General features: G+C 37.4%; 1 protein-coding gene across 7 annotated transcripts in view; it reads left to right on the forward strand.

Annotated features, from left to right (window-relative positions):
• plekhm3 (pleckstrin homology domain containing M3) overlaps window positions 1–24,961 on the forward strand; it is a 63,765-nt gene that overhangs the window by 8,632 nt on the left and 30,172 nt on the right. For 4 of the 7 annotated variants that reach the window (XR_015499495.1, XR_015499497.1, XR_015499496.1 and 1 more), the window contains exons 3-6: window positions 6,672–7,619; window positions 17,445–17,590; window positions 19,461–19,530; window positions 19,729–19,922. Coding sequence is in view for 1 of the 7 variants with exons in the window: in XM_087267960.1 (XP_087124086.1) it covers window positions 6,672–7,619; window positions 17,445–17,590; window positions 19,729–19,922 (1,288 nt within the window). In the remaining 6 variants the exon portion in view is untranslated. The remainder of the gene's footprint in view (window positions 1–6,671; window positions 7,620–17,444; window positions 17,591–19,460; window positions 19,531–19,728; window positions 19,923–24,961) is intronic. The other 3 variants (XR_015499493.1, XR_015499494.1, XM_087267960.1) reach the window with 1 other exon arrangement.

The following is a 24,961-nucleotide window of genomic DNA, read 5'->3' on the forward strand; positions in this document are numbered from 1 at the left end:
TTGGTATATTGTGTTTGTAATGTATGTTTTTGTGTATATATAATATAAAGGTAGTTGTACTGTTTTAGTGTATAAAAAGTGACCAGGGATTAAGGCTACAAATTAGAAGGCCTAAAATGAAGGCTATATGTGGTGCATTGGCTGATTTAAATTGTAGCAATTTGGTGCTGCACGATTCTGGCAATAATTATTTTGCTTAAAATAAAGATCATGATTTTCTCACAATTCTGTAGATGTAAAACAAAGGTTAATATGAGTAGACTATTATTATTGTTGTTAATCAAACATATGGGAAAACAACAATAAATATTATGTGTAGGTCTCCTGTTGGTTAAAATGCTAAATTTTATGTTTTTAAAGACTTTAAATTTATCAAATTTGTTAACGCACTGTAAAAATCATCAGAATACAACCATTTATAATTTTGAAGTTGAATTAAAGCTTTCAACCTGTCTTTGACAACATTATTAGGCCATTTTTTACTGGTAAAGTAATGACATTTGTCATTATCAGATTCCCTCTTGCATTATATTCAACATTATATAGGATAGAGTAGGTGTCCTCTTTGCTGAGAAACATATATAAAACAATATGAAGACTTGTGCGATCGCCTTTTTGCTTCTGTTCTGACTGTAATAAATATTATTTTTTTAAAAAGGCTGAATCGTGGAAATGCTCGATTAAGATCATGTGTGGGGGTCGAAACGAGCTCATGAGCTTTCTTTGATTAATCGTGCAGCTCTAGTAGCAATGTTATACTGCATTGTCCCAAATAAACAGAAATGTTAATAATTGTATTTTTACTTCTGGAAGGCTGTTGGACTTAGAACTGTCACAATAATCATTATATCGACTTATCGCACAATACGTGGACATGTCCTCAATCATTTTTGGTGATCCAATATATAATGCACCCATACATGAAAAACAATTCTAGCCACATTTCAGCTGACTGCGCAGACTCTATCTCTATTGGAGGTGTCAGTATGAGTAAAAAAAACACTAGTATTTACTATAAATTACTATAGTATATTTTCATGTGGGTGCCCGACGACTGAAATTAGATCTGTAACTTTTTTTTTTTTTTTTTTTTTTTTAGCTCTTTTCACCTTGGACATTTTTGTCAACATTTATTATTATTTATTTCTTTAGGATATGTTTTCACAATTTGATTCCAATGCCTAATTATTAAATTGTTAAAATGACGAATTAAATAATATATTCTTAGGAATAAAACATCATGTGTTCTTTGTAAGAGTGTACTTGCATCATGATGCTAATTTAATGTCAAAATGGTCTTAAAATGACAAAAATATTGTTCATCGCAATTTTGGTGCTACATATAGTACCACAAAACATAGATATCGTGACAGGCCTAGTTGGACTCTAAATGCTGCTGCGTTAAACTGTATTTTGAATTCACTGTCCCTGTCATTTATTATGACTGGTTTGGATAAAATGTCAATCTCAGTCAAGAAAAACAAGAAAAATCATTTATCAACTGGCAGTTTATTGTGTCTTGTTAAGTCATAGTATTATTATTATTCCCCCTGGTATCCAGAAATTAAATTACTTTTCTGAAATGACACAGTTCTTCATTACTTTTTCCACCTAATCAAAGTCTTATTATAAGATGTTGTAGCTTTTATCTTCACGCACCTGTGATTTGTTGTGTCTACGTCTGTGTCAACACCGCTCACCTGCGCTCTTTGCAGGAATGGCCTCCTTTTATGTGGAGGGGTTCAACGAGTGTTTGCTTATAGTTATGGTTTGGCCTGTTTGTTTGCTTTTGTGTTTTCGTCTAAAGGTGGTTCTATTTCTAAGAACAAGAACAGCACAGTCCCAGTAACCTGTTCGGATTAACACGTTACTATGATTTAATACACGTTCACCAATACAGACTGTCCACTTTGTTTTAAAGCTTTTTAGATCCCGAGTAGTCTGGTTTAATTCTGTATTAACTCATTTCGAAAAAGGCTGATTTATTTCTACACCCAGTAAATCAGTGCTAGGTTTCACAAAATAGCAGGTGATGGCAATCCTCTTGGCTGTCCTTGTTTCCGTTTTAAAACTTAATGGGGCAAATTGTTAATTACAGCCAAATGCGCCAATGGGAGCAATTGAAAATAAGAGCAAGTTCTACGCTCGAATGCCCACCTTTTCTTGACTGACTGAGATTAAATCCTAGGTGACATTAAGATATTGGCAACCCATCCAGTTTGTAATTCTGATAGATCTACTGATTAAGACTGGGAAGCCCTACACCCCTCACTGCACAGGTCTCAGTGTTTGCGTTATGCTTGACTTGGCTCTGTAGTTCATTACGTATGTCAATTACAATATAGTTGACCTTTTTTTTTTTTTTAACTATATTAGACTGGCCTTACATTTTAAATGTTGTTTCTTTAATCAGTTAATATGTTAGCAATGTTTTAGCGTTATATTTTTTAGTTTGTTCTCTGAGTCAGACAGTACAGCAAAACTTGCTGGTCTTTAATTAAAGTGTAAAGTGGGTGGTGATTATGCGCAACATCTCAGCTGTTTATCATGACCTCATATTATGTAGAGACTCTTCTGTGAGCCCTGCTTTTTGTTTCGTTTGAGCACATCTGAATTGAGTCATGTCTACTCATTTGCATGTTTATTGGACATCAAGCAGTACAATTTTATTGTTTGTAGAATATAGTTATACAGGGTTTAAATTGGATTTGTGCTTTAATCGCAGTCTGAATCAAATTGCAGTGTTTCTGGATAAATGATTAAAGAGACAGTCAAGGTCGCTTGTTCTCTTTTACATCAAACTAAACCAAATTAAATGCTATTCATCACTATTTATGAAGGTTTAGCATATTGTTATTATTATTTATTTATTTAATTACTTTTTGTTTGAATTAGGATGGTTTTATAGACAAATTTACATGTAGGCATTTATCCAAGGCAAAAAATGTGAAATTATTATTATTGCAATTTACAATAACTGATTTTTTTTTTATGTCTTAATATATTGTGTTTTTCAAAGCTAAATGTTAAGCAGCAATAACTTCATTCTCTGGTGGCATGGTGGCTCAGTAGTTAGCATTGTCACCTCACAGCAAGAAAGTCACTGGTTCAAGTCCAGGCTGGGCCAGGTTTCATTTCTGGGTGGAGTTTGCATGTTCTCTTTGTGTTGGTGTGGGTTTCCTCTGGGTGGTGCAATTTCCCTCACAGTCCAAAGACATGCACTATAGGTGAGTTGGATGAACTTATTGGGGTATATGCACAGCTTGTGTATTTAGCCAATGAATAACTTCCGCTGAAAGCTTTGTGTGACTATTTTCAGTTTAACAAGGTTTCTTTTACAGCATCGATGTTGTAATGCAATTACTATACATTCAGTTAAATAGACTTAAGCATTCATTTAGTTGTTCAAGTGTAAAACGAGATGAAAGACGCTAGATGTAACCGTTAGCGCCATCAGGATCAGGAGGCGAACGCAGAAACTCTAATGAAAATACTGAGGTACATTTTAATGCAGTGCTTTTTGTGTGGTCTGAGACGGACTTTAAATTGTATAGTTATCAGGCAGAGAAGATCACTGTTTTTTTAAACAAATCAGACCTTAAACGTGGCAATTTTATAATTGAAAGGCAGTTCAGCGGAAGTGCTGAGGCTGGCTGGCTGATATAAAAAGTCTGTGTGCATATACTCCATTGGCTGTAGTGAATGAGTGTGTATTGGTGTTTCCCAGTAATGGGTTGCGGCTAGAAGGGCCTCTGCTGTGTAAAACATATAATGGAGTAGTTGGCGTTTCATTCTGCTGTGGCAACTTCTGAAAAAGAGACTAAGCTGAAGAAAAACAAACGAATGAATGAGTTTGATTCACACACGATCCCTTAAAAATAATTAAAATATGTAGATTATTTGACAAAAAATTGCAGTAACATTGGAAACAGTTTTGCTTTTTTTTGTAACTTTTCAATATACTTTTATGTAATTGATCAATATTAATCTTGCATAATACATATATTATTTTAAATTGTATTCTAAATTATATTTCTTTATAAATTAATTATACAATAATAAATATTTTCTGTAAATACTAAAATAAGAATAAAAACATTAAGCACTGACTCAAACCTTTTGAGAATTTCATACTATTTGTAAAATTTGCATGCTACTATGTTACATAAATATGTCAGATTTGACTTTACTAGTTTAGCCATTTGGAATTGACCCAGACCTTTCTATATTTGTCTGCTTTTTTTAAATTTCTTCTCAAATTTTCTCTTATCATCAATGACTGTATCCTTCATGCCCATCTATGAGTGGTATCATTATTTGCACTGGTTTCATGTGCCATCATGCCTGTCTGTCTCAAATGCGTCTGTTAGCCTCTTGCAGATGGGAAGGTCTTGGAAAGGTTGAGGCTCTGCAGGCTGACTGGCCTTGCACCAGCTCACTAATTGGGTCATGTCAGCACGCCTCACATCCTCTCTGCCGTGAAATTAGTAATGACTCTTTCCATTGCTGCAAGCTATGCACCTTTGAAGACCTCTGAGTGCAAGGAGCCCCCAAACATCCACAACCTTCAATCTAGAGGACTGAAGCATGTTTAGTTGTCGCAGGTTTTGCTGAACTTAACCCTACAGGGCTCACAGTTTCAGCACTTTAGGGCAGGGACTGTCTGTTATAAGTTACAGATGTTATGGAAGGTGCAGGTTTGACTGGTATTTTGAGATAAGACTTTATGAAAACAATAGAGGAGCATTGGCTTTTATTTTACCCTTTTTTGGCCTCTGTGTGTTTCTGTGGGTCTGTCCAGGCACAGATGCCCGGGGCACCCAGCAGGTTCCCGAGGGTTGAGAGGAAAACTGGCAGTTTCCAGCCAAGGAAATGTAAGGACAAGGGGTGTTGTGGACCAAGAGAGGAAAGGAGATAAAGGAGGGAGTATGTGAAAGAAATGGACAGAGAAAGGAAGGGCTGAAAAGGAGTGCCAAAGATTAGGGGTCACTCTTAGCCGTTTTGTTTGCACAGCAGCCTGACACACAATAATGGTTCTTCCTGTTTTGTGGTGGCTGCTGGATACACTGCTATCAAACAGCACAATAGCATCTATCATGGATGATGTGAACATCTCACATGCAGGGTTCCAGACAAACGGGAGGGGGGCCCTGGTGCCAGCCAGTTGCACAGAAGGACAAACTAGTTAGGGTGGGATAGTCACTCTCTTTTAAGACAGGATAAGTTTACCATAGGCGTCACGGTGGCGCAGTGGGTAGCACGATTGACTTACAGCAAGAGGGTTGCTGGGTCAGTTGGCATTTCTGTGTGGAGTTTGCACATTGTCCCCCTGTTCGCGTGGGTTTCCTCCGTGTGATCCGGTCTTCCTCACAGTCCAAAGACATGTGGTATAGGTTAACTGATTAAGCTAAATTGTCCGTAGTGTATCCATGTGAATGAGAGTGTATGAATGTTTCCCAGTAATGGGTTGCAGCTGGAAGGGCTGCTGTGTAAACCATATGCTGGATAAGTTGGCGGTTCATTCTGCTGTGGTGACCATATTTTGATGAAAGCTAAAAACCTGTAATTAGTACCCCCCAAAACAAATTCTATGGAAGTCAATAGTTGCAGGTTCCTAGGTTTCTTCACTTTGGAAACACTTGAGGGTTCATTTTGAATTTGAATTGTCATTTTAGATACCCTTTAGGGTCCGAGTTGTCCAAACTCGGTCCTGGAGGGCTGGTGTCTAGCAGATTTTAGCTTGCCTCAACACACTTGCAAGGATGTTTCTGCCTTGTCAAGCTGCGGTCACACTGCACTTTTCTCCCCATAGACTTCCATTCATATGCATGTGAATGCGTCAGACCGGAAACGCAAGCTCGTGCAACAAGTTTCACAGTTTGTTGCATTGGAAAGTTCAAGCTTGGAAAACTCTGATGTGCGAATTTGCATTACATGATTCCGTGAGACCAGTCGAAGATCAAAACATGACCTCTATTTAAAACATGGACTAATCACTGGCTTTTTTTATGTCTAATTATCTTGTTTAATCCCACCCCCTTTCGCTGGGCCATACAACAGAATTTCGCACACACACTTTGCAGGACACCGGCCCTCCAGCACCGAGTTTGGGCACCCCTGCTTTAGGTCTTTTGCATTGTCCTTATTCATTTAAAGATTATTTTGTTTGCTTAAGTTCTAAGCTATATATTTCTTGAGCTAATATAGTGGTTTTCAATTCCGGTCCTCGTGCCCCTCGCCCTGCATATTTAGGAAGTCTCTCTTATTCGACACACAAGGATCAGTTCATGAACCTGAATTGTGTTAAGTAGGGAAGACATACAAAATGTGCAAATTTTGCATCCGGAATTGAGAACCGTAATTACTATTACTATTTAAAATAGAGTTGTACTCTCTCCAACCTAAAAGGAATATTAAAATTTTAAAATCTAGCAGATTGTGACTACTCACCTTGAAACTTGCTCTTAATTAAGGTATATAGTGTTAAAAATACTAACAAAATCAATTTATATTGATCAATTCACCAGAAATCACTTGATTCTTACATGCATGGTGTAGCCAAATGTTGTAATATTCAGCCATTTTATCTATTTTATTTTTTTCTCTAAGATATTTGAGTCTGTAGTTGTTTATTGACATTGAAGAATCTAATTCTGATTTATTTTTTCCAGCTCACAAGGAGAGCAGCTCTTACCTGGTGAAGCAGGGAACTCTAGAACAGCGAGAAGGCCCGTGGGGACGGTGGACTGCCTGTCATGTGGAGCTTACACCCTGCGAACTGCGTCTCTACAGCCTCGACAGCAGCGGAAACCAGCAGCTATGTGCCGCCCTCTCGCTGTCCCACTGCCAAGGGGTAAGTGCGCCACAGCCACAGGACGGACGGGTGCTACAGGCCGTCTTCTTTAACAGCACCCGTGTGCAGTTACGAGCACCCTGCCAGTGGGAGGCACTGGAGTGGCGTAGACTCCTCTGGGAACGAGTCTTGGCCGCCCGTCCCACTCACAGCAAAGCGGAGCCAGCTTGTGCCAACTCCCCAACCCCCCATGAACCTGACCCAGATGCAGCGATGGTTCCCGCTCCTCGTCCACTGGTACGTCCCACCGCCCTACCACTGTTCACCCAGCACTGTGCTGATGTTCTCAAGTCTGGCCTTCTGCACCAACTCACCGACCTCAACAACTGGAGGGCCTTCACGTTTGTACTGAGCAGGACTGATCTGCAGGCCTTCCCGACTGAGGGAAGAGGTCCGGTGTCTGAGCCAGTGCTGCGGTACCAGCTGGCATCCTGTCTGGCTGTGCAGCGGGATGATGAAGACGGAGGCAGGAGCTCCCGCTTTCAGGTCGTCTTTCCTGATGATGTGCTACGTTTGCGGGCAGAGAATGAGGCTAAGGCCCAGGACTGGGTGGAGGGTCTTCGCATTGCAGTGACAGCTCAGCGGCCGCAGTGTGAGAGTACTGAAGCCCCCAGCGGAGTCTTGATGAGGAACAAGCCAACCAGGGAGAAAAAGCACAAGGAGGCCCAGAGAGCTAAACGGCAGTCTGTCACAACTAGCTTTCTCAGCATCCTTACCTGTCTGGCCGTAGAAAAGGGCCTCACTGCTCAGAGCTTCCGATGTGCAGGTGACCACCTCCTCATAATTGCACTTTCACCATATCTTCATATGTAGCTATTGGGTTTGTCATTATTCAATAGGCAGGGAGAATTTTGCTGAGACCTCTCACAGATTGCACATTCATTTGTATTCTTTGTGACAGAAATGATTAGTGTTAATCACAGTTTTTTGTGGTTGGGGGTAAAATTGTAACACTGCATTATCATTTTGAAAAATTAAAAAGATTAAATAAATTCAATAACTATTTATAAAAAAGTCAATCGAGCTACTTGGATATTGATAAGAAAAACCAGCAGGTAAATCAGTCAATAATCAAAAATTAATTAGGATTTTATTTGTATTATTATTCCTATCATAGTAGCAAATAATCATTTAACACATGTTATATGTTTATTATATTATATTATTTGATTACCAAACTATTCATGTTCATAATCGATTGTTTCTTAGGTTTTTGTTGTTGTTAAATTCTTAGATGAATGTCAATTAATGTCACATTTCACCTTCGAAATCAGTGATAAATGTGAGAATTATGTTATAAGTATGATAGAGAATTTAGAAACGTTTTCCCCAAATTACATCTGGTAATAAGTACTCACAAGAGATATCTAATGTGCATGTACAGTACGTATCTAGTGAATGTTGTCAATGGAACATGGTTAACATTCTTAATTGTTCTGTTATATTGCTTTTAAGTGCTTTAGGATGCCATATCTTTATAATGATTTTTAGGATTTGTGAACCTTATTTATTTATTTTTAAACTTTTTTTATTGTAGAAAAAACCTACTTCAAATTTAACATAACACTTTTTTTTACATTTAAACTCTTCCCCCCTCCCTCCCCCAAAGCATTCAAATTCAGTTGAACAGGTAAATGTATTGTTATACATGGGCTAAGGCAAATAAAACATGTACTGTATTCCACATGCAAAAATTCACACATACACGGAGCAATCAGTTAACCAGTAGCATGAGAGGTATTTTCTTGTGCCATTGTATGGTTTTGTTTCGAAAATTGTGTAAACAGATCCCAAATTTTATGGTACTCTTTTAATTTGCCCTTTATACTGTAGGTGATTCTTTCCAGTGCAATTAAACCTTATTTTTAAAGGACAGTATAGTGCAAACGAAAATAATGGAGATCAGAGTGAGAGGGAACAGAATTGGCAAAGGACCTCAAGTTGGAAATCGAACTCTGGTTGCCGTGAGCACCTCAGTACTATGTGTTAACACACTAACCACTAGGCTATTGGTGCCAGAGACAAGAGATGCCAGGTTTTTGTGTGCATCACTTCTTCTGTATTCAGATCTGTATCTGTAATTACAGCTTTAGGACTTCCAGCTCATATTGACTTTTTGTCTTTGGAAAATGCCCTGTCTTTATAAACGTCAGCCTTTCTCTGTGAGTCAAATGATTCCGCAAGCTCCCTCAACCCCAAAAGAAATTGATGATTCACACACTGAGAATTGTTTCAATTCAAATAGCTGAATTTTCCAACATATGCCACATGATATGATCACTCAAGCAAACATGCAATCATGATACAAAGCAAACCCTCAACAAAGGTCTGTAATTTGGCATATAAGCACCATCTCTCCATTCCAAATACTGTTTGATTATGTTGATGTCTGTGGCTTTGCTATGGTGGCCTTCAAAGGTCAGGTATATCCATCTGAGCACTTACAGTTATGTCGTTTCGTAGCATATGATAGTAGGTTCAATCTTTCTCTTTCTTTTTTTCTGGTGTGAAATTTCCGCCCTCTAAGTGGATGTGAATAAAACGCTTTTCTCCCCGGTTGTAACAACCAGCTTTTTAATGCAGGAAATTTGAAAGCCTCACCGAACAAGGACAGCAGGCACCTGACGATAATTGGCCCATATAAAGCAGAAAAAAATCCCTTTTTAGAATCAAAGGCTCCCTGGATGCTGCGATCTGTGCGGAAGCTAATTGTTAGATTCAGGGGCCACGAAAGAGATTTTTTTGAATGGGAGGTGTCGGTCTAAAAAGAACAGAACAGCTGGGTACATCCCTGAGTTCAGCAGCCTCTCTCTCAGTTCTCTCTCTCTCTTCTTGTTCTTCGCCTCATTTGTATGTATTTTTTTTATCACTCAAAACCTTTTTTTATCCTATTCTTTTAAAATTATTTTGTTAATCAGACATTAGTTCACATGTTTTTCTTCTTGATGTAATCAAAACTATATTACTTTTTAGCATATGTTAACTTTGTTTGTTTGAATACTCTTAAATTGTGTTGAAAATTGGCTGTTAAATATGAGTGCTTCCCAGGAACTGCATACTCATTTAAATGTAAGTCTATTTAGACTATGAACAGTTGCAAAACACCAAATCAGTCACAAAAATTGCACTATTTTTAAAATATAAAGACATTTAGAAATATTAAGCTACCTTTAATATTGTCTGTACTGTAGCATGCATAGAAATCTGCCTAAAGACTTGAATAGTTACTTTATATTTAGTTGTTTCTTAACTACAGAAACTTCTCTTTCATCCAAAGTGGACTGAATCAAGAGTGTGGAAGAGAGCATGGTCTGGGGTCGTGATTGGAGGTGGTAATGGCTCTTCATTATGATGGCATGGTAGAGTTTTGTATTATTGTTGCAGTCTTTTATTATGGCCCGGTTTGTTCTCTGTCATTTGTTCCCTTCGCAATACCTCTTGGCCCCAGTTTGTCAGCATCTACAAAAGAGTCTGTCAGCTGACCTCTGTGCGGGGGATACTGAAAGGGGTTGTGATGCATTAGTCTGGAGATCCTAAAGAAGAGAAGAACAACTATTGAAGTGCAGCACCCGAAAAGAAGGAACACTTGTTCCTGCCTTGGTTTTAGTATATTTCAAATGTATTACATGGTATATGTATTATTGTTTGTTTTTTAAATGCTTATCCACCAACCTCTCATCCTTACCTTGCATATCTCCCATCAAAGCACTACTGATCATCACTTAATGAGCAAACTTTATTCAAATCAATAGGCTGACAGAATAGGAGGACTTTGTTTAGAGGGTCAATTGTGTCATCTATTTGGAGCAGTCGAAGAGAATGGTCCTCTTACCTTCCCCTCTCAAGCACACACACACATACTCTCCTTTCTCAAGCCAAATCACATAGTTTGCTTGAACCCAGCTTGGGCTTTTTTTCCACACACTTCCACTAAAGTACCCTGTAGAGCGTACAAGGACAGCAGATCAAATGGGAAGATCCAGCTGTAGGTGGGAATAGAGGGAGTGTGGGGTCAGGTGGAGAGAATGAGGTCCAAGGGACTGCTGTTTACATCAAAAAGATGAGCAGTGCATCTGTCTCAAGCAAACATGTGTGAGCACACTTACGCACGCACAACCTTATGCCACCTTTTTTTTGAAGTGGATGTCAGCTTGAATAGGAGACATCAAAGCTGAGGCCTTGTCGTCTTTCACGCTTATGGAGCCACAAAGCCCCACCCTGGAGTTCTTGTCCCGTGGAACTCGGCGGGCTGCTTGAAAGTGGCGCAAGTTGCAGCCCTTACTGGAAGAAAACAGAGAGACCTTCTCGTAGTGAAGGACTGAACAGCTCCTCCAGAGCCATTGCGTTTATTCTACTACAAAACCATTGTGCAAGCGCTCCTCAGATTGCCCTACTTCACCTCTTTTTTCTGTGCAAATAGTTGCCATTTTAGGGCAACAGGGTGCTGTTGAAAATGAAAGAGGGGAATCTTGCCTACAGTGACCAAGTGAACACATCAAACACCCTTGCTTGGCATGGCTCCCCATCTTTCCCACAGTCCCAGGTTGGCCCCATTTATTTATTTTTCGCAAGGAACATGCTGTTCCCCTTCAATCATGCTTGGCTATGACATTGGGACATTTTGAGAAACGTGTTCAATTCATGTAGTTAAATGAGCACTGCATGTATTCTAATGTCAAGGCCCAGATTTCCAACCTATTAGAGTGCATGGCTGCGATTAGTTTTAATATCCGCAGCCCTCTTGGGGATATTCTCTGTGCTGGATGTCTGACTCGTATGTGTAAACCTGCACCTTGTGTGTTTGAACGTATGTGGGAATTCATGCGTGGGGCTGTGCTTTACTGGCACAAACTGTGATGTCCACAATACACAGAGTCTGTGGTTTTCAACCGGCCAACTCCTTCCCAGAAGTGACATGCTCTCTGGCCACTCTCCAGAATCTCTCTAGACCATCAGGCTTTAGAGGAAATGGATCAGGCAGTTTGCTAGAAAGCTCAGTAAGATCATTTTAGTCTGGTGTAGCTCTTCTGCATGTGTCGAATATTTTGGCAAGCATTAGAAGTTTAGTTTTGGTAGGATTAAAGTAATTGATTTGAGATAATGTCTTGAAAATGTCACATGAAAGCCATGAACTATAGTTTTGACAGGAATGCTTAGCATAGCCAAAAACAGCCTTTCAGAATACATTTATTTTGCTTGTGTAAGCAAAGGTCCTTTACACGTGCATACTACAACTTTTTACTTTCAAAGTTAAAATTAGTTAAAATTATGTTTTTTTTTAATTAATTTAAACTAGAGGCATGGAAATAATTTAATCCCTAGACTCAAAAGCTGATCAACGTGAGTGAATGTTGTTGTTGTTGTTTCCATTTCCCGTAGTTTGCTGTAGTTTTATCTCAGGGGTTTCTTGATTAGTATTACCAGTCTGATGACCTGTTTTTAATATATCTTACCAAACAATAGAATGTCTTGACATTATATCTGGGAGATAAGTCTTTAAATACCAGAAAATCACAGGCTTTATGTTAATGCACCACGTGAAATTCAGTAGAGCGTGGTCAGCCAACTTAAAGAAAAACAAAAAATTTATTGAAATTTGTAACTATATATAAACTCTTACTGTAACGTTCATCTTTTCACTCTATCATAAATCCTCTTTTATGGCTTTACGAGATGGTAAGGTATTAGGTCATCCAGGTACCTTTTCTACTTTTCTTTTAAATTAGGAATTTAAACATGGAGCTCTTGACATGTTATTTTTCACAAGTAAGCTGCATTCCAAATGGCACACTATGCACTTTGTACTAATGCACTTACACACTCAACAGCATAGTATGTGTATGTAGTGTTGTCCCAAATGGAACACAAAAGTTTTTTTTACTGAGCAGAAATTCAAACCGTTTCCCTGATGGCGTTTGACGGTTGCCAAATTAGTGAAATAAATGACCAAAGTACTAAATAATACCTGCCATGAGTAAAACCGCATTCACCATCAGATTGTTTTCACTATCCAAAATGAATAAAGTAATCCAACATGAGCACCTGATAGCCCCGCCCCTTCCACTATTTGAGCAAAGCTGCGGTCGTTGACTGTGAAGTGTTTAACTTTCCACACTTCATTTTACCAGTTATCGTCAGGATAATTAAAGTGCACTTATTCCTTTTAAAGTTTTCAGTGTGAACGCATTACTTAAACTACTGTTTTAAATATTACAATCCAAATTATTACAATCTAAATAAAAAAAATAATCAAAAATATAATCAATTACAATACACAATATATTTTATTTTGAGAAACACTTAAAATATTTTTGAGCTCTAAACATGTCAGGCTAAATAATTCAAATGGATTATTGACTTCTGCTGTCTTCATTAGTTTCTAAAACACATAATTTATTACAATTTAAAAATGGCATCTTTTGGATATCTTTTCTACTGGAGATGCTGTTGTGCTAAAAGAAAATTCAAATAAAAAATCTTACACATAACTTTTTTGTTTTTTTAAAACCTTGACTTTTCCAAGCCGCAGTATACCTTGAAAACGATTATCGTCCCATGCCAAGTTGGAGTTGTATCAACAGAAATTAAGCAGACAGTATACTAATACTCAAATGGACTATCAAAATAAAGTGTTCGAGATTATTTTGCTTACCCCATTTGCAGCTTATTTTGCTTGTTTTCAGAAATAATATGCCAATATCAAATGAGTTTGCCTATAAAACAAGACAATATATTTTGCTTGTCTAAAAAATGCTTCTTTAAGAATTTTCTTTTTGTTATTTTGACTAGAAACGAGACAAAAAATATATGAGTAAAGCTTTTTTTTTTTTTGCAGTGCGTTAAGTTACTTTAACACATTGTGTCGTGTAAATGGACTGACAGATGAACAGTAGATCAACTAGCTTAATTTACGTGTTTACAGATAAGCTTGCATGTACATGTTAATATAAGCAGTTTTTTGTACCACCACATAAGGCACATTTGAGCTGTTAGCTACCGATTCCTTCATGATGCTATGCAGAAACTATGCTTTGGAAGCCAGTTGAATGCATACAAACGTTTACGTCAAGTTTTTGACTCACTGTTTCTCCTTTAATTTGTGCATGATTTTTTGTTTTCCTTTCGCTGAAAAGCCCAGCCTCAACTAGTTCACTTTTAATAACAGTCTCTATAGCATGAGTGCTGTACAACGAAATGCTATTTTAGGAAAAGGGTGGTATTTGCGGGTTTACGCTCTGCATGTATGCTGATTACAAGGCAACTCTGACACATGACACCCTGCTGCATGGTCTGTGGTTTAGCCCAAATATCAGGCACCCATCAGCTGTGGCATGGGGGACACCACCTCTGACTTTTTATAGTCTGGGGTCCCTGCCCCTGAAAACCTCAAGTTTACATTGGCAACACGGGGCAGCGCATGATGCTAGCGCCTAACCTCAGCTAGAACAACCCATTACGTATTGGTTTGGAAATGGAATAGAGTAAATTTTCTTTTCTTGGTTTAGAACGGCAGTATTCCTTGGCAATGTATTGTGCAAGAGACTTATTCAGAAAATAACATTTGCCCAGTTTTTGGTATTTATTTTATTATGCATCAGAAAACAGCACATTTCTCCACAAAATTACTTGGGGAAGTGCAAAAGTTTACGTACACAAGTTAAAGAAGGAAAAAGAAAAACCGGAATGAAGTTTATTCCAAAAACAAAAGTTTTCATTAATTTTGTCTTGTGCATTAAGCACACATATTCATTTTACATGTTGCAAATGGACCAAAAACATTTCAACCCAGTCTTCAGTACCTACACTACCTGACAAAAGTCTTGTCGTCGATCCCAGTTGTAAGAGCAACAAATAATAACTTGACTTCTAGTTAATCATTTGGAAAAGTTGAGCTGCATCCCAATCATCACAAAAATTGCAGAAGACCTATTGGAACCCAGGTGGACCCAAGATTCTTGAAGTAATCAGTGAAGTTTGGTGAAGGAAAAATCATTATTTGGGGTCACATTCAGTATGGGGGAGTGCAAGATATCTGCAGAGTGGATGGCAACCTCAACAGCCTGAGGTATGGGGTAAGATGAAGGAGGAAGCATCTAAAGAGAAATCTAAAGTTCTTTATTAACTCTGGGGGTCCTGCAAAAAGGCTTTCTTTGCCTTTCCAGATGACTTTATTAAAAGTTATTTCAGTCATTGCAGAGATGTATGCACGCAGTCGTCCAAGAGCATGGAAGTCATACACAATATTAATTCTTAATTCTTTTTTCACTGCTCCATGACTTTATATTCTATACTTGTTCATTATCTCTGTTAAGTGACAAGACCTTTGTCCAAGTCTCAGCTTGCTGTCCTAATTAAATAATAAAAAATTAAGGCATGATCATATTTTATTTTGTTTAAAAAAAAGCATCATTTAGAGGTCTTAATCTTTTATAAAAAACACTTCTGATACTGAATGATTAACTAGAAGTCGAGTTATCATGTGCTATTCCTAATACTTGGTCGACAAGACTAAGGTAGTGTAGTTTAATGTTTTTCCTAAAAAAAATAGCTGTTTTAAAAATTGACTTAAAATAGAACCAAGTTTGCAAGAAAATTAATTGCAAAATAATGCAATAGAGTTTCCAGACATATTCAGACGTCTACAATTATGTAAATTGTAATACTAATAATACGCAGTGTTACCATTTTACAGTGTTATTAATTGTAGTATACCCTGTTCAAAATTGTATGTATATATGTATATAATTATTTGATATAAAAAAGTAATTAAAGAACAAGTTTAATGAATTTATAAATGTAATTTTACGATAATGTCAGTTGTCACTGCACTTATCTGAATCAGAAGTGTGTATTTTGCTTGCTTATTTACTCCATTCCTCAGCATGAAGCATGGATTTACTTCATATCACAACCAAACACAGAGACACGTCAAATCGTACTCAAGCACTGAGCCATTAATGGCACATTGTCAGTTCCCTACAGGTAGTATTTAATAAGAAGTGATCGCTAAATACTGGCCTGGCATACATCATTTTGAAAGTGTTATGTCTAGGGGTGTCCAGATCGGGTTTTTTGCCCTCAAGTCTGAGTCATTGATTATGAGCATCTACCGATACCCAAATCGATACTTCTATAATGCATAAAAGTATAAAGAAGAGCGAAGAAACAGATTTATTTAATTCACCTTATTTTTATAGCACTTCTGTGAGGTAGCTTGAACAATCAAGTAATGCATAACATAAATTCTTCACTTTTGAACTTTTGCTGTCCCGAACAGTAAGTATTAAAAAAAATCTAATATAAAAACAAAAAGCACCTCAACGTAAAATACCCAGCAGGCAATCCCAGGTTTACATATCTCAGAGTTTGTTATGGAAATGTTGTCGTCATCAACTTTATAATACCTCCAGACCTCAGGCATACTGATATTAAAAAAAGGAATAAAAGAACAGGTTTAATGATTTCATAAATCTAATTTTCCGATAATGTCAGTTGTCACTGCACTGATCTGAATCGGAAGTGTAATTTGCTTCCTTATTTACTCCATTCCTCAGCATCTGTGGAGTTTGTATGGAATAACAGTGTATGCATTGTGATAAAAACTTTTGAGCTCTGTAGAGGGGGAAAAAATTAAATAACAGGTGTACATAAATAGTGACAGAATGGTCATTTTTGGTTGAACAAACTGTTTTGAGTCTGATAGGAAGTGATGCCTTTCTCTTTACAGTCTGGGATGCGCATGCTTTATCGCTGTTTTCAGCTCAGCCCTTTCCAGCCAGCTAACAATACATCAGAAATAGACCTACAGCATTGCCTGTAAACACTGTAATCAGTGTCTCCCTCTACAGATATTTGTAGCGATAACATTCTGCCTCGCTCTTTTTGGAGACTGTCTTTTCTGACTTGTTTTTTGTCCTCTTTATCCTACCTCCCATCTTGTCCTCATTTCTTCTTCTCCCTATGAAGTGTATATCTGACGCTACGCTCCACCGAAAAGATTGTACAAGTCTATATCCGTCTGTGCCTGTTCCTTTTCATTCTCTTTTTATTCTTTGAACGTCCACGCTGTCCCAATTCTCCCAGATGGTTTGGATAAGGGACACCTGCCATGCTCGCATTCACCTGTTTTGGTTCCTTTGGGATAAGCCTGTTGCTGGAGCACCGCCTCAGCTGTTTGAAGGCAACTTGAACAATATGTTTAGAAGACAAAGCAAAGCACTTTCAGGACATATCACCTTTAAAATGTGTAGTACAAAGAAACACTTGTTTGGAAAGGTAAAAACACCTTTTTAGTTTGGGATTTAATCAGTAGATTTTGGGCAGTAAATCATGTGGATTATCAGTAATATTTATCTGTGTTTAACCAGGGTTGTGTCTTAAAACCTTTATTACCCAAACAGGTTGATCACCTTTCACCAATGATTGTCAGGTTTTAACTAGGTCGTGGCCTCATCAGTAGATTAGGTGGTCATTAAAGTTGTCATTAACCCAGATTTGATCTCTGCCATGCCAGATTTGATTTGTGGATTGTTTGAGGTTCCTCCTTTTTATTGCTGCATTGTTTTTTTTTTTTGTTTTTTTGTCTGTTTAGGATGTCAGAGGCCAGTGGGTCTATCACGGGGCAAGGCCAAAGTTTGCGCCTACAGCGGCTGGTACTACTGCACAAGTTGTCACCAGGACAACCTCTTCCTCATACCTGCCCGTCTGTTGCACAACTGGGACACTAATAAACACAAGGTATGTGTGCAGATCTGTATACCCAAACCATATCTCCAAGTTTCTTTGCATGTTCAGAGTACAAAATCAGAATTTGTGCATATTTGAAAAGAATGTGAGCATATTTTATTGTACTTGAGTGTGAACAGCAGAAAAAAAATCACATAAAATGCCAGAAAGTCAGTTTTTAGCTGTAATTAAATCAAATTTGATGTACTTCACACCATGTAAATGTAAACACAGCATATTTTGTGAGTGTTGTCCTCAATGTCTTTGAAGATGAAACTTTATGCAAGGTTGTTGTTGTGAATTAAGGGTCTGTTTACGCAACATTTTTAGCCAAAAACAGTAAACTGTTTAGTTTGGTTTACTAAAAATTAGTTTTGGTTTACTGAAACTAAAAATGTTTACTTTGTTTACACGTCAACTTTGTGTTCATATAAATTTAAAAAACGAATTTCAGTTTTGAAAATGTTGGCATTGTCATTTCTGTTCAAGCAAAAACACTCTCTTTGAAAATGATTGTGGATGGAAGGACATCCGATGCGTAAAACATATGCTGAAATAGTTGCCGGTTCATTCTGCTATGGCGTCACTTGATAAATAAGGCACTAAGTTGAAGGAAAATAAATAGATAAATGAAATTGATAGCATCATGCATGTGCATAGTTGACATCTAGGGGAGTGTAGATTCAAAACATGCACAACGATGCCGGTATCATAGTAGTGCTCAAGTGTTTCCTAACTAAATAGTAAAGTTAGATAGTAAACTAAATAGTAAAATATGGATTTGCTTTATATCACAACCAAACACGTGCACATATCAAGTCTTACTCGAGCACTGAACCATCAATGGTACATAGTCAATTCCCTACAGTATTTAATAAGATGAGATCGCTAAATTCTGGCCTGGCATACAATACAGGTGTATGTATAGAGGTGTCCCGATCAGGTTTTTTGCCCTCAAGTCTGAGTCATTTGATTTTGAGTATCTACCGATATCGAAACCCGATCCGATACTTCTATAACACATAAAAAGTATAAAGAAGAGTGAAAAAACAGATCCAGGATGTTCCTTATTTCTTCATTTAATTCACCTTATTTTAACATTCAACAACTCTATTAACAAACAGAGCACTTCTGTGATGTAGCTTGAACAATCAAGTAATGCATAACATAAATTCTTCACTTTTGGACTTTAGTGCAACAGTAAGTATTAAAAAAAATCTAATATAAAAACAAAAAGCACCTTAACTTAAAATACCCAGCAGGCAATCCCAGGTTTACATATCTCACAGTTTGCTATAGCAATGTTGTCGTCATCAACTTTATAATATCTCCAGACCGCAGACATACTCGCGCTTTCGTGTTTTACTTTGCCGGCATTTAACCAATAGCATCTCTGCAACAAAGTGATGTCATGCCGCACGCGTTGTTGTTTCTGTGTGTCAGTCAAGAAAGAAGTCTAACTCTGTGCCACCTCATCGTTATTGTATTGATGTGTTATAAAATAATGTTAATATATTTAAAGTTCTAATTGGGAGGTAACGTCTGATTCCGTTTGAGTCTGAAACTGCGAGATTGGGCTTAATCTCCAATCACATGATCGGATCTGGACATCCCTAGTTATGTAAAAGTGAAGCTTTTCCAAAACTAACAAAAAAAATACATTGCTGTTTTTGACTACATTGTTGTTGCGTAAACAAAGTCTAATAAATGCAGTGTAATACATCCTGAATTCGATGACTGAAAGTGGCTGTTCATATCAGCTTCTTTTGTTTTTGCTGTTTCCTCATAAAACATAATAATCCAGCACAACGGAAACATGTTGTCATGTTCACATACATCTGTATTGCAATCCTTGTTCCTGCTGTTGTTGTTTTTACCGTAGGCATACCAATGAAACTTATTCCAAAAAAAACCAAAGAGCACCATAGGACACACAGTTCAGATCTGAAAAGGTGGTGGTTTGGACAATCTGTCATTTAGATTCTAATCAGATACTCAAATAATCATTACATTGATTGACAGTGTAATGTAGCTTGATGAGTCCAGAAATCTGTTTTTGCACCAATCAACTAAATCAAACAACAACAACAAAAAAGAGTTAAGTGAGAGTAGTTTTGGTGCGTGATGATAACACTGCTTCTGTGGCTCAGGTGTCGAAACAAGCAAAGGAGTTTCTGGAGTTTGTTTATGAGGAGCCTCTACTGGATGTCCAGCAGTTGAACCCGTGTCTGTATGAGCATTGTGAGCCGTTGGCGGCTGTTCTCAAACTGAGACAGCAACTCCAGTCTCTCAGGGCCTATCTCTTCAGCTGCCGGGCCACAGTTGCAGAAGATCTGAGGCGCAGGTGAGCCATCCCAAAATGGATCAGTGTGTTGGATTATTGGGTCCTAATCGGTAATCTTTTACTTGTAGCCCTATTCTGTTTTTTTTTTTTTTATTATTTGTTAGTTTAATTTTCTATGTATTTTTTATTGCACAAATTTTTCAAAAACAAATGATTTCTTACTTTTTGTCTGGAAACTTACTTGAAAGGTCTCGTGAAAATAAAATAAACATTTTTAGATGCTAGTTAAAGGGTGCACTCACACTATGTGCTCCGAATCAGGCCCAGTTCAGTTGGCTGGCCCTGGCCCGGTTGGAAGAGGTATGCCAGGTGTTTGAAGCAAGGTTCGGTTAGGCTTTGGTGTGGTACCTTTGTAGTGTGAGTGCAAAACTCACCTGAGCCTAAAACTGAAGACACAGAATCACATTTAAGGGACTGTTTCATATGGAATTGTTAAGCATTCTTTCTTTTCAATAAACGCGAACTGGCATAGTATCATAACTTAAGCAAACTTCCTAATATGTGCAGCACAATAAAACTTCCTAATATGTGAGAGCACTTCTCTTCTGTTAAACTGAACAGTCGCATCATTAATGACGTAAACATGCTCCGGTTCGAAAGGGAAAATCCAGTGTGAGTACAGGCCATCGGGGGAGAGGGGAGGGGGACATGGTTTTTTCCTTCACTTTCGTCAATTGGTGAAGTTTGTTTCACGCCACTGGCTTGCTTGGTTTGGGACTTGTGGAGCTGCACGTCCATGGATTTGCTCTTTAGTGATTGTGCTTCCAGCAGTGACATTAAAAGCACTCTGAAAACTAGACTGACAGTTTCAATTTACTAGAACTTCTATGTTAATCTGATTGACACAATCTACACTGTGAAAGCGATGCAGAAATAAACCTGAATTGAATTGAATTAAAAACTGCACTTCGGCATGGTTCAAGGCAACTGTACCTAGTGTGAGCATGCCTTTAAGGATATCTATTAGGTAGTGTGGTCTAAAGCAGTGACTAAATTCTCATGTAGATAATATAAAACTGATATAAACAACCAAAGCTTGCAGTTTGTCACTTTCACCTAAATGGAATATTTTTACATCACCTCATACTTCAGTTTCCTATCAAATCTAGACCAATCACGTGCTCTCTAAAATATGTCATGCTCCACCCCCTTCAAGATGCTTCTTATTTGCTTTTTATTTAATGTGCTTTAGCTCAACCACTCTTACAGGCAGAGCTGTGATAAAAAAACAACATTGACTGTTTTTTTTTATATAGGGTAGGAGCTCTGTCCCACCCTCTCTTTTTTTCAGTTGAAAATATGTCAAATATGGAATATAAAATGCACATTTCAAAGCACTTCATGGGACCTTTAAACTTCTACTCAAAACAACTCAAGCCTTAGTGATCCATGAAGGCTTATATACAGTACTTGTAGAGTTGTCGGGAAGAAATATGGAATGCAATATAAAATGCATTTTTTCATCCCTTTTAAAAGTAAGATGCAATTACTTGAATCATGTGCAGACTAAAAAAATAAATAAATAAAGCTGTGGGAGTCTGCCTATAACCATACATGTGGTTCTTCCATTTTAACAACCCATATGAGAGATTATTTTGTTGTTAGTGACATCAAAACAGTTGGCGGAGGCAGTAAGATAAGCTCAAGTTCAGAAATTTATATCAGAGCTGGAGTGTATAAATATTTCCTAGTTGTGTCACTAATTCCAATAGTAGCGTTTGATTTAGGCTCACAGTCATACATCATTTTCCCCTCTATACTCGTTGTCCCCGTTTGTTATTTAGTACTGGAAGTGGATAAATTCTGAAACTATTTATTTTGTTTCAATAATAAATTCCTACAAGTAATGGCTACACTATAGTCATGATAGTAACATCTGCACTCTCCATTTGATGTAGGGTACATTACAGTGATAAATATTTGTGAAGTCTTGCAAGGCACATAAAACAGTGCTTGTCTGCTGGTTGCATCTGGTTTGTTGCTTTACCAATGTGTACAGCAGCTTAGTTGTAGTATAGACATACTTTATGTATTTACAGTTGCATGTAGTTTTTGAGTGCTATATTAAAGAATGGTAGTTGCTGCGAATAAGATTCTTAAGAATGTCTTAAGTTTACTCCTAAGGACCAGGTTCAGCGGGAATGTGAAGAAGCTGTGTTTATGCAGAGTTTTCCGCACTAAAAGGCTTGTCTGTGTGATGAATGCTTCATGCTCTTTTAAGGGTCAGTGTGCAGACCGGGATTGCGCTAAGAAGCATTAAACATTCACACCATGAGGGACGAAAGCATGTACAGCTCTGTCATGAAATATCACATAATGGAAAGCTACCAGAAGCTTTTTGTCCAACAAATGGCTTACCTCCTTTTTATATTAACAGTTAATCTGCAGAGAAGGATCACTGGATTTTGGGTTAAGTGGCCGATTTCCTAAAAAGATAAAAAAATGTACTGTAGATTGTGACCTTTCATTCACCCTCGAAGCGTCTACTATATAACAGTACAGAACTACTGCAAAATGCCTTGCAGAGTTAAAATATCAACAACAACAAAATTATGTGTGTGTTAGTCTAATGGAATTTTAAATATTAGTTTAATTGAATGTGTGTGAATGTAAATTAAGAGTTCAACAAAACAGGTCATGGTTCATTTTTCATGTTGCGGTTTCAGTTAGATTTGGCATATGTGTTTGGTAAAAAAAAACTGTCAAAGAAAAAGAAAAAAAGAAAAAGCTCAAGTGGATACAATATAGCAAAGGTGCTACTAAAATAAACACTGTTTTTTAGTGTTGGGAAAATTGAATATATTTTAAACATATTTTTGTCTCTTTTTCTTTTCATTAAACAATTGTATTTGTATTGCTTAAAGGTGATATAGTAACTGAACTTCTGTAGAGTGTAATGTGCTTTGCATACTAATGAAGCATTTTTGCAGAAGTAAGCTGATAGAAATGCAAAGGCCTGATTGTCTAAAATTAACTTGAGCTCTGCAGCTAAACATCCTTTCAGCAGAAATCTGTTGAAACTTATGCGAGATTCAGTAGAAAAGGAGGATGTATGTGTGGCCAATAGAGGACTGGAGAATGATTAACAAGTGACAAATTCCACTAAACTCCACCGGCAATATCGGTTATCTATAAAAGTTAAAATCAGAAAATGAAATTGGTTGTGCACCTTCAGAATGTAATCTTTGCTTTGCATTGAGGATAACAGAATTCTGTGAATCGAATTATTCATTTTTATTCAATAAATTACTAATATTTTTGACATTGAAGAAAAACCTCTTCTGACCTTTTTTATTAAACACACATGGAATTGATTAATTATTCCAGCATCTGGTAACTACAGTAAGAGGTTTTCAGGTACAGAAATGTGAGAGAAATTATCACAGAGTGATAAAATCAAATATAACATTGCAACATGTATATAATCTTTACTGTATAAAAAAATAACATTGTTAAGCTATAGCTATTTGATTAATTTTCTAGGTAGGTCTGCACAATATATCATTTCAGCATTGATATTGCAATGTGCGTATTCGCACATAATACTATTGTCACATTGCATGATCAATGTTGAATTCACATGAATGTTGAACTGGTATTATGGTTGACCAGGGGTCACAGTTGAACAAGCTCATTGCAAAGTCATTGCAAAGTTTAACCATAAAATTACTAAAATGTTTATCATTTGTGTGTTTTTAGGACCTGTGACCGTGTAAGCATTTCAAATCCATTTAAAGCATTCAAGCTTAGTAATATTTTGTTTGTAAATTCAAGGATGATTAAGTGTGTTTATGCTAGTATACGATAACGGCTAAATTTTAAATTTGGTTATTCAATTAGTGTATCTCAATATTGCTAGACTGCCAAATTCAAAAACAAGTTTGTATTTTATTTTTATTTTGTCTTTTCATGTCAATGCTAGGGATTGGTTAATTTATTTTATGCTGATGCTCACCCCTGCAAAATGTATCTGAAATTATGAATTGTGTACAATTATACCATTTCATTTTATCTGAGGAAATTATGCTCAATATTACAATATATATTGTAGAAAAATTAAAATAAAACTGCAATGTCGATTATTCCCAATATCGTTCAGCCCAAGTTCATCTCAAGATATATACAAAAAGAGAGAGTGTCCCGTCCTTGTCTGCAGAACCCTCTTAGAAAGAATTATATGTATAGAATTATCTATAAATGTATTATTTTTTTTCTAAGATGGCTCTGCAGGATTGTTCTCTCTCAGTGCCCATGAAACCCATCCCCAGGCTAACAATGAGCTCTTTTCATGGTGAAAAATATTCCATCTTATTCCTTTTTGTTATTAAAATCAGGTATGCCATGGCAAAAACACATTCAAAAATAAATAAATAAACAAACTTCAGATGTTGACTTAATGGCGTTGCTAATGCACTCTTAGCTGCACATTGAGAACACTGTTTGTTGTTTGAATCACTGAATTATTGAATGGGCCAGTAGTCTTTCCTATGTATTGGCTCCTTTGAACTCCATGGTGACGTAGAAGCGGGATGGCCGTTTGAAGTGCACACATGAGGGCTCTAGCAAAGGGAACCTCAGCTTGAACTGAGTATCCTCTCGAAGGTTCATCTTTTTGGAGCGGTCCCAGCTGCCTTCTGAGGGCTGACTTTATCTGAGTCGCTGTGTTTACGGGGCACTGCAGAGGTGACCCTAGCAGGAGGCAGTTCTCGAGGGCTAATGTTTACGGCCAGGCTATTAGCAGGCATCAGGCTAATGCTTTGCTTTTCTAAACAGTGTAGGATTGATGAGGGCGGTGGCGCTAAAATATTACCTTAGCCATTCATCGGCCAGCCTGGACGCTTCTCTGTGGTTCTGAAGAGCTCCGTGAGTGTTTACACTAGGGTGTAGAGAGAAAGGGAGAGAGCTGTCACTATCCACACTGTTCAGCTTGATCTAATGCACCTCACTGATCCACAGGGCCATCCAGACACACTTACTACCTTAGTCTGCACTTTTCATTTGTTTTTTTTCACGTGTCCTGGGTGGGGCAACCAGTTTTG

This window comes from Danio rerio, chromosome 9 (assembly GCF_052040795.2).
Source record: "Danio rerio strain M-AB ecotype USA chromosome 9, GRCz13ab, whole genome shotgun sequence".
In the NCBI taxonomy this organism is placed as follows: Eukaryota; Metazoa; Chordata; class Actinopteri; order Cypriniformes; family Danionidae; genus Danio; species Danio rerio.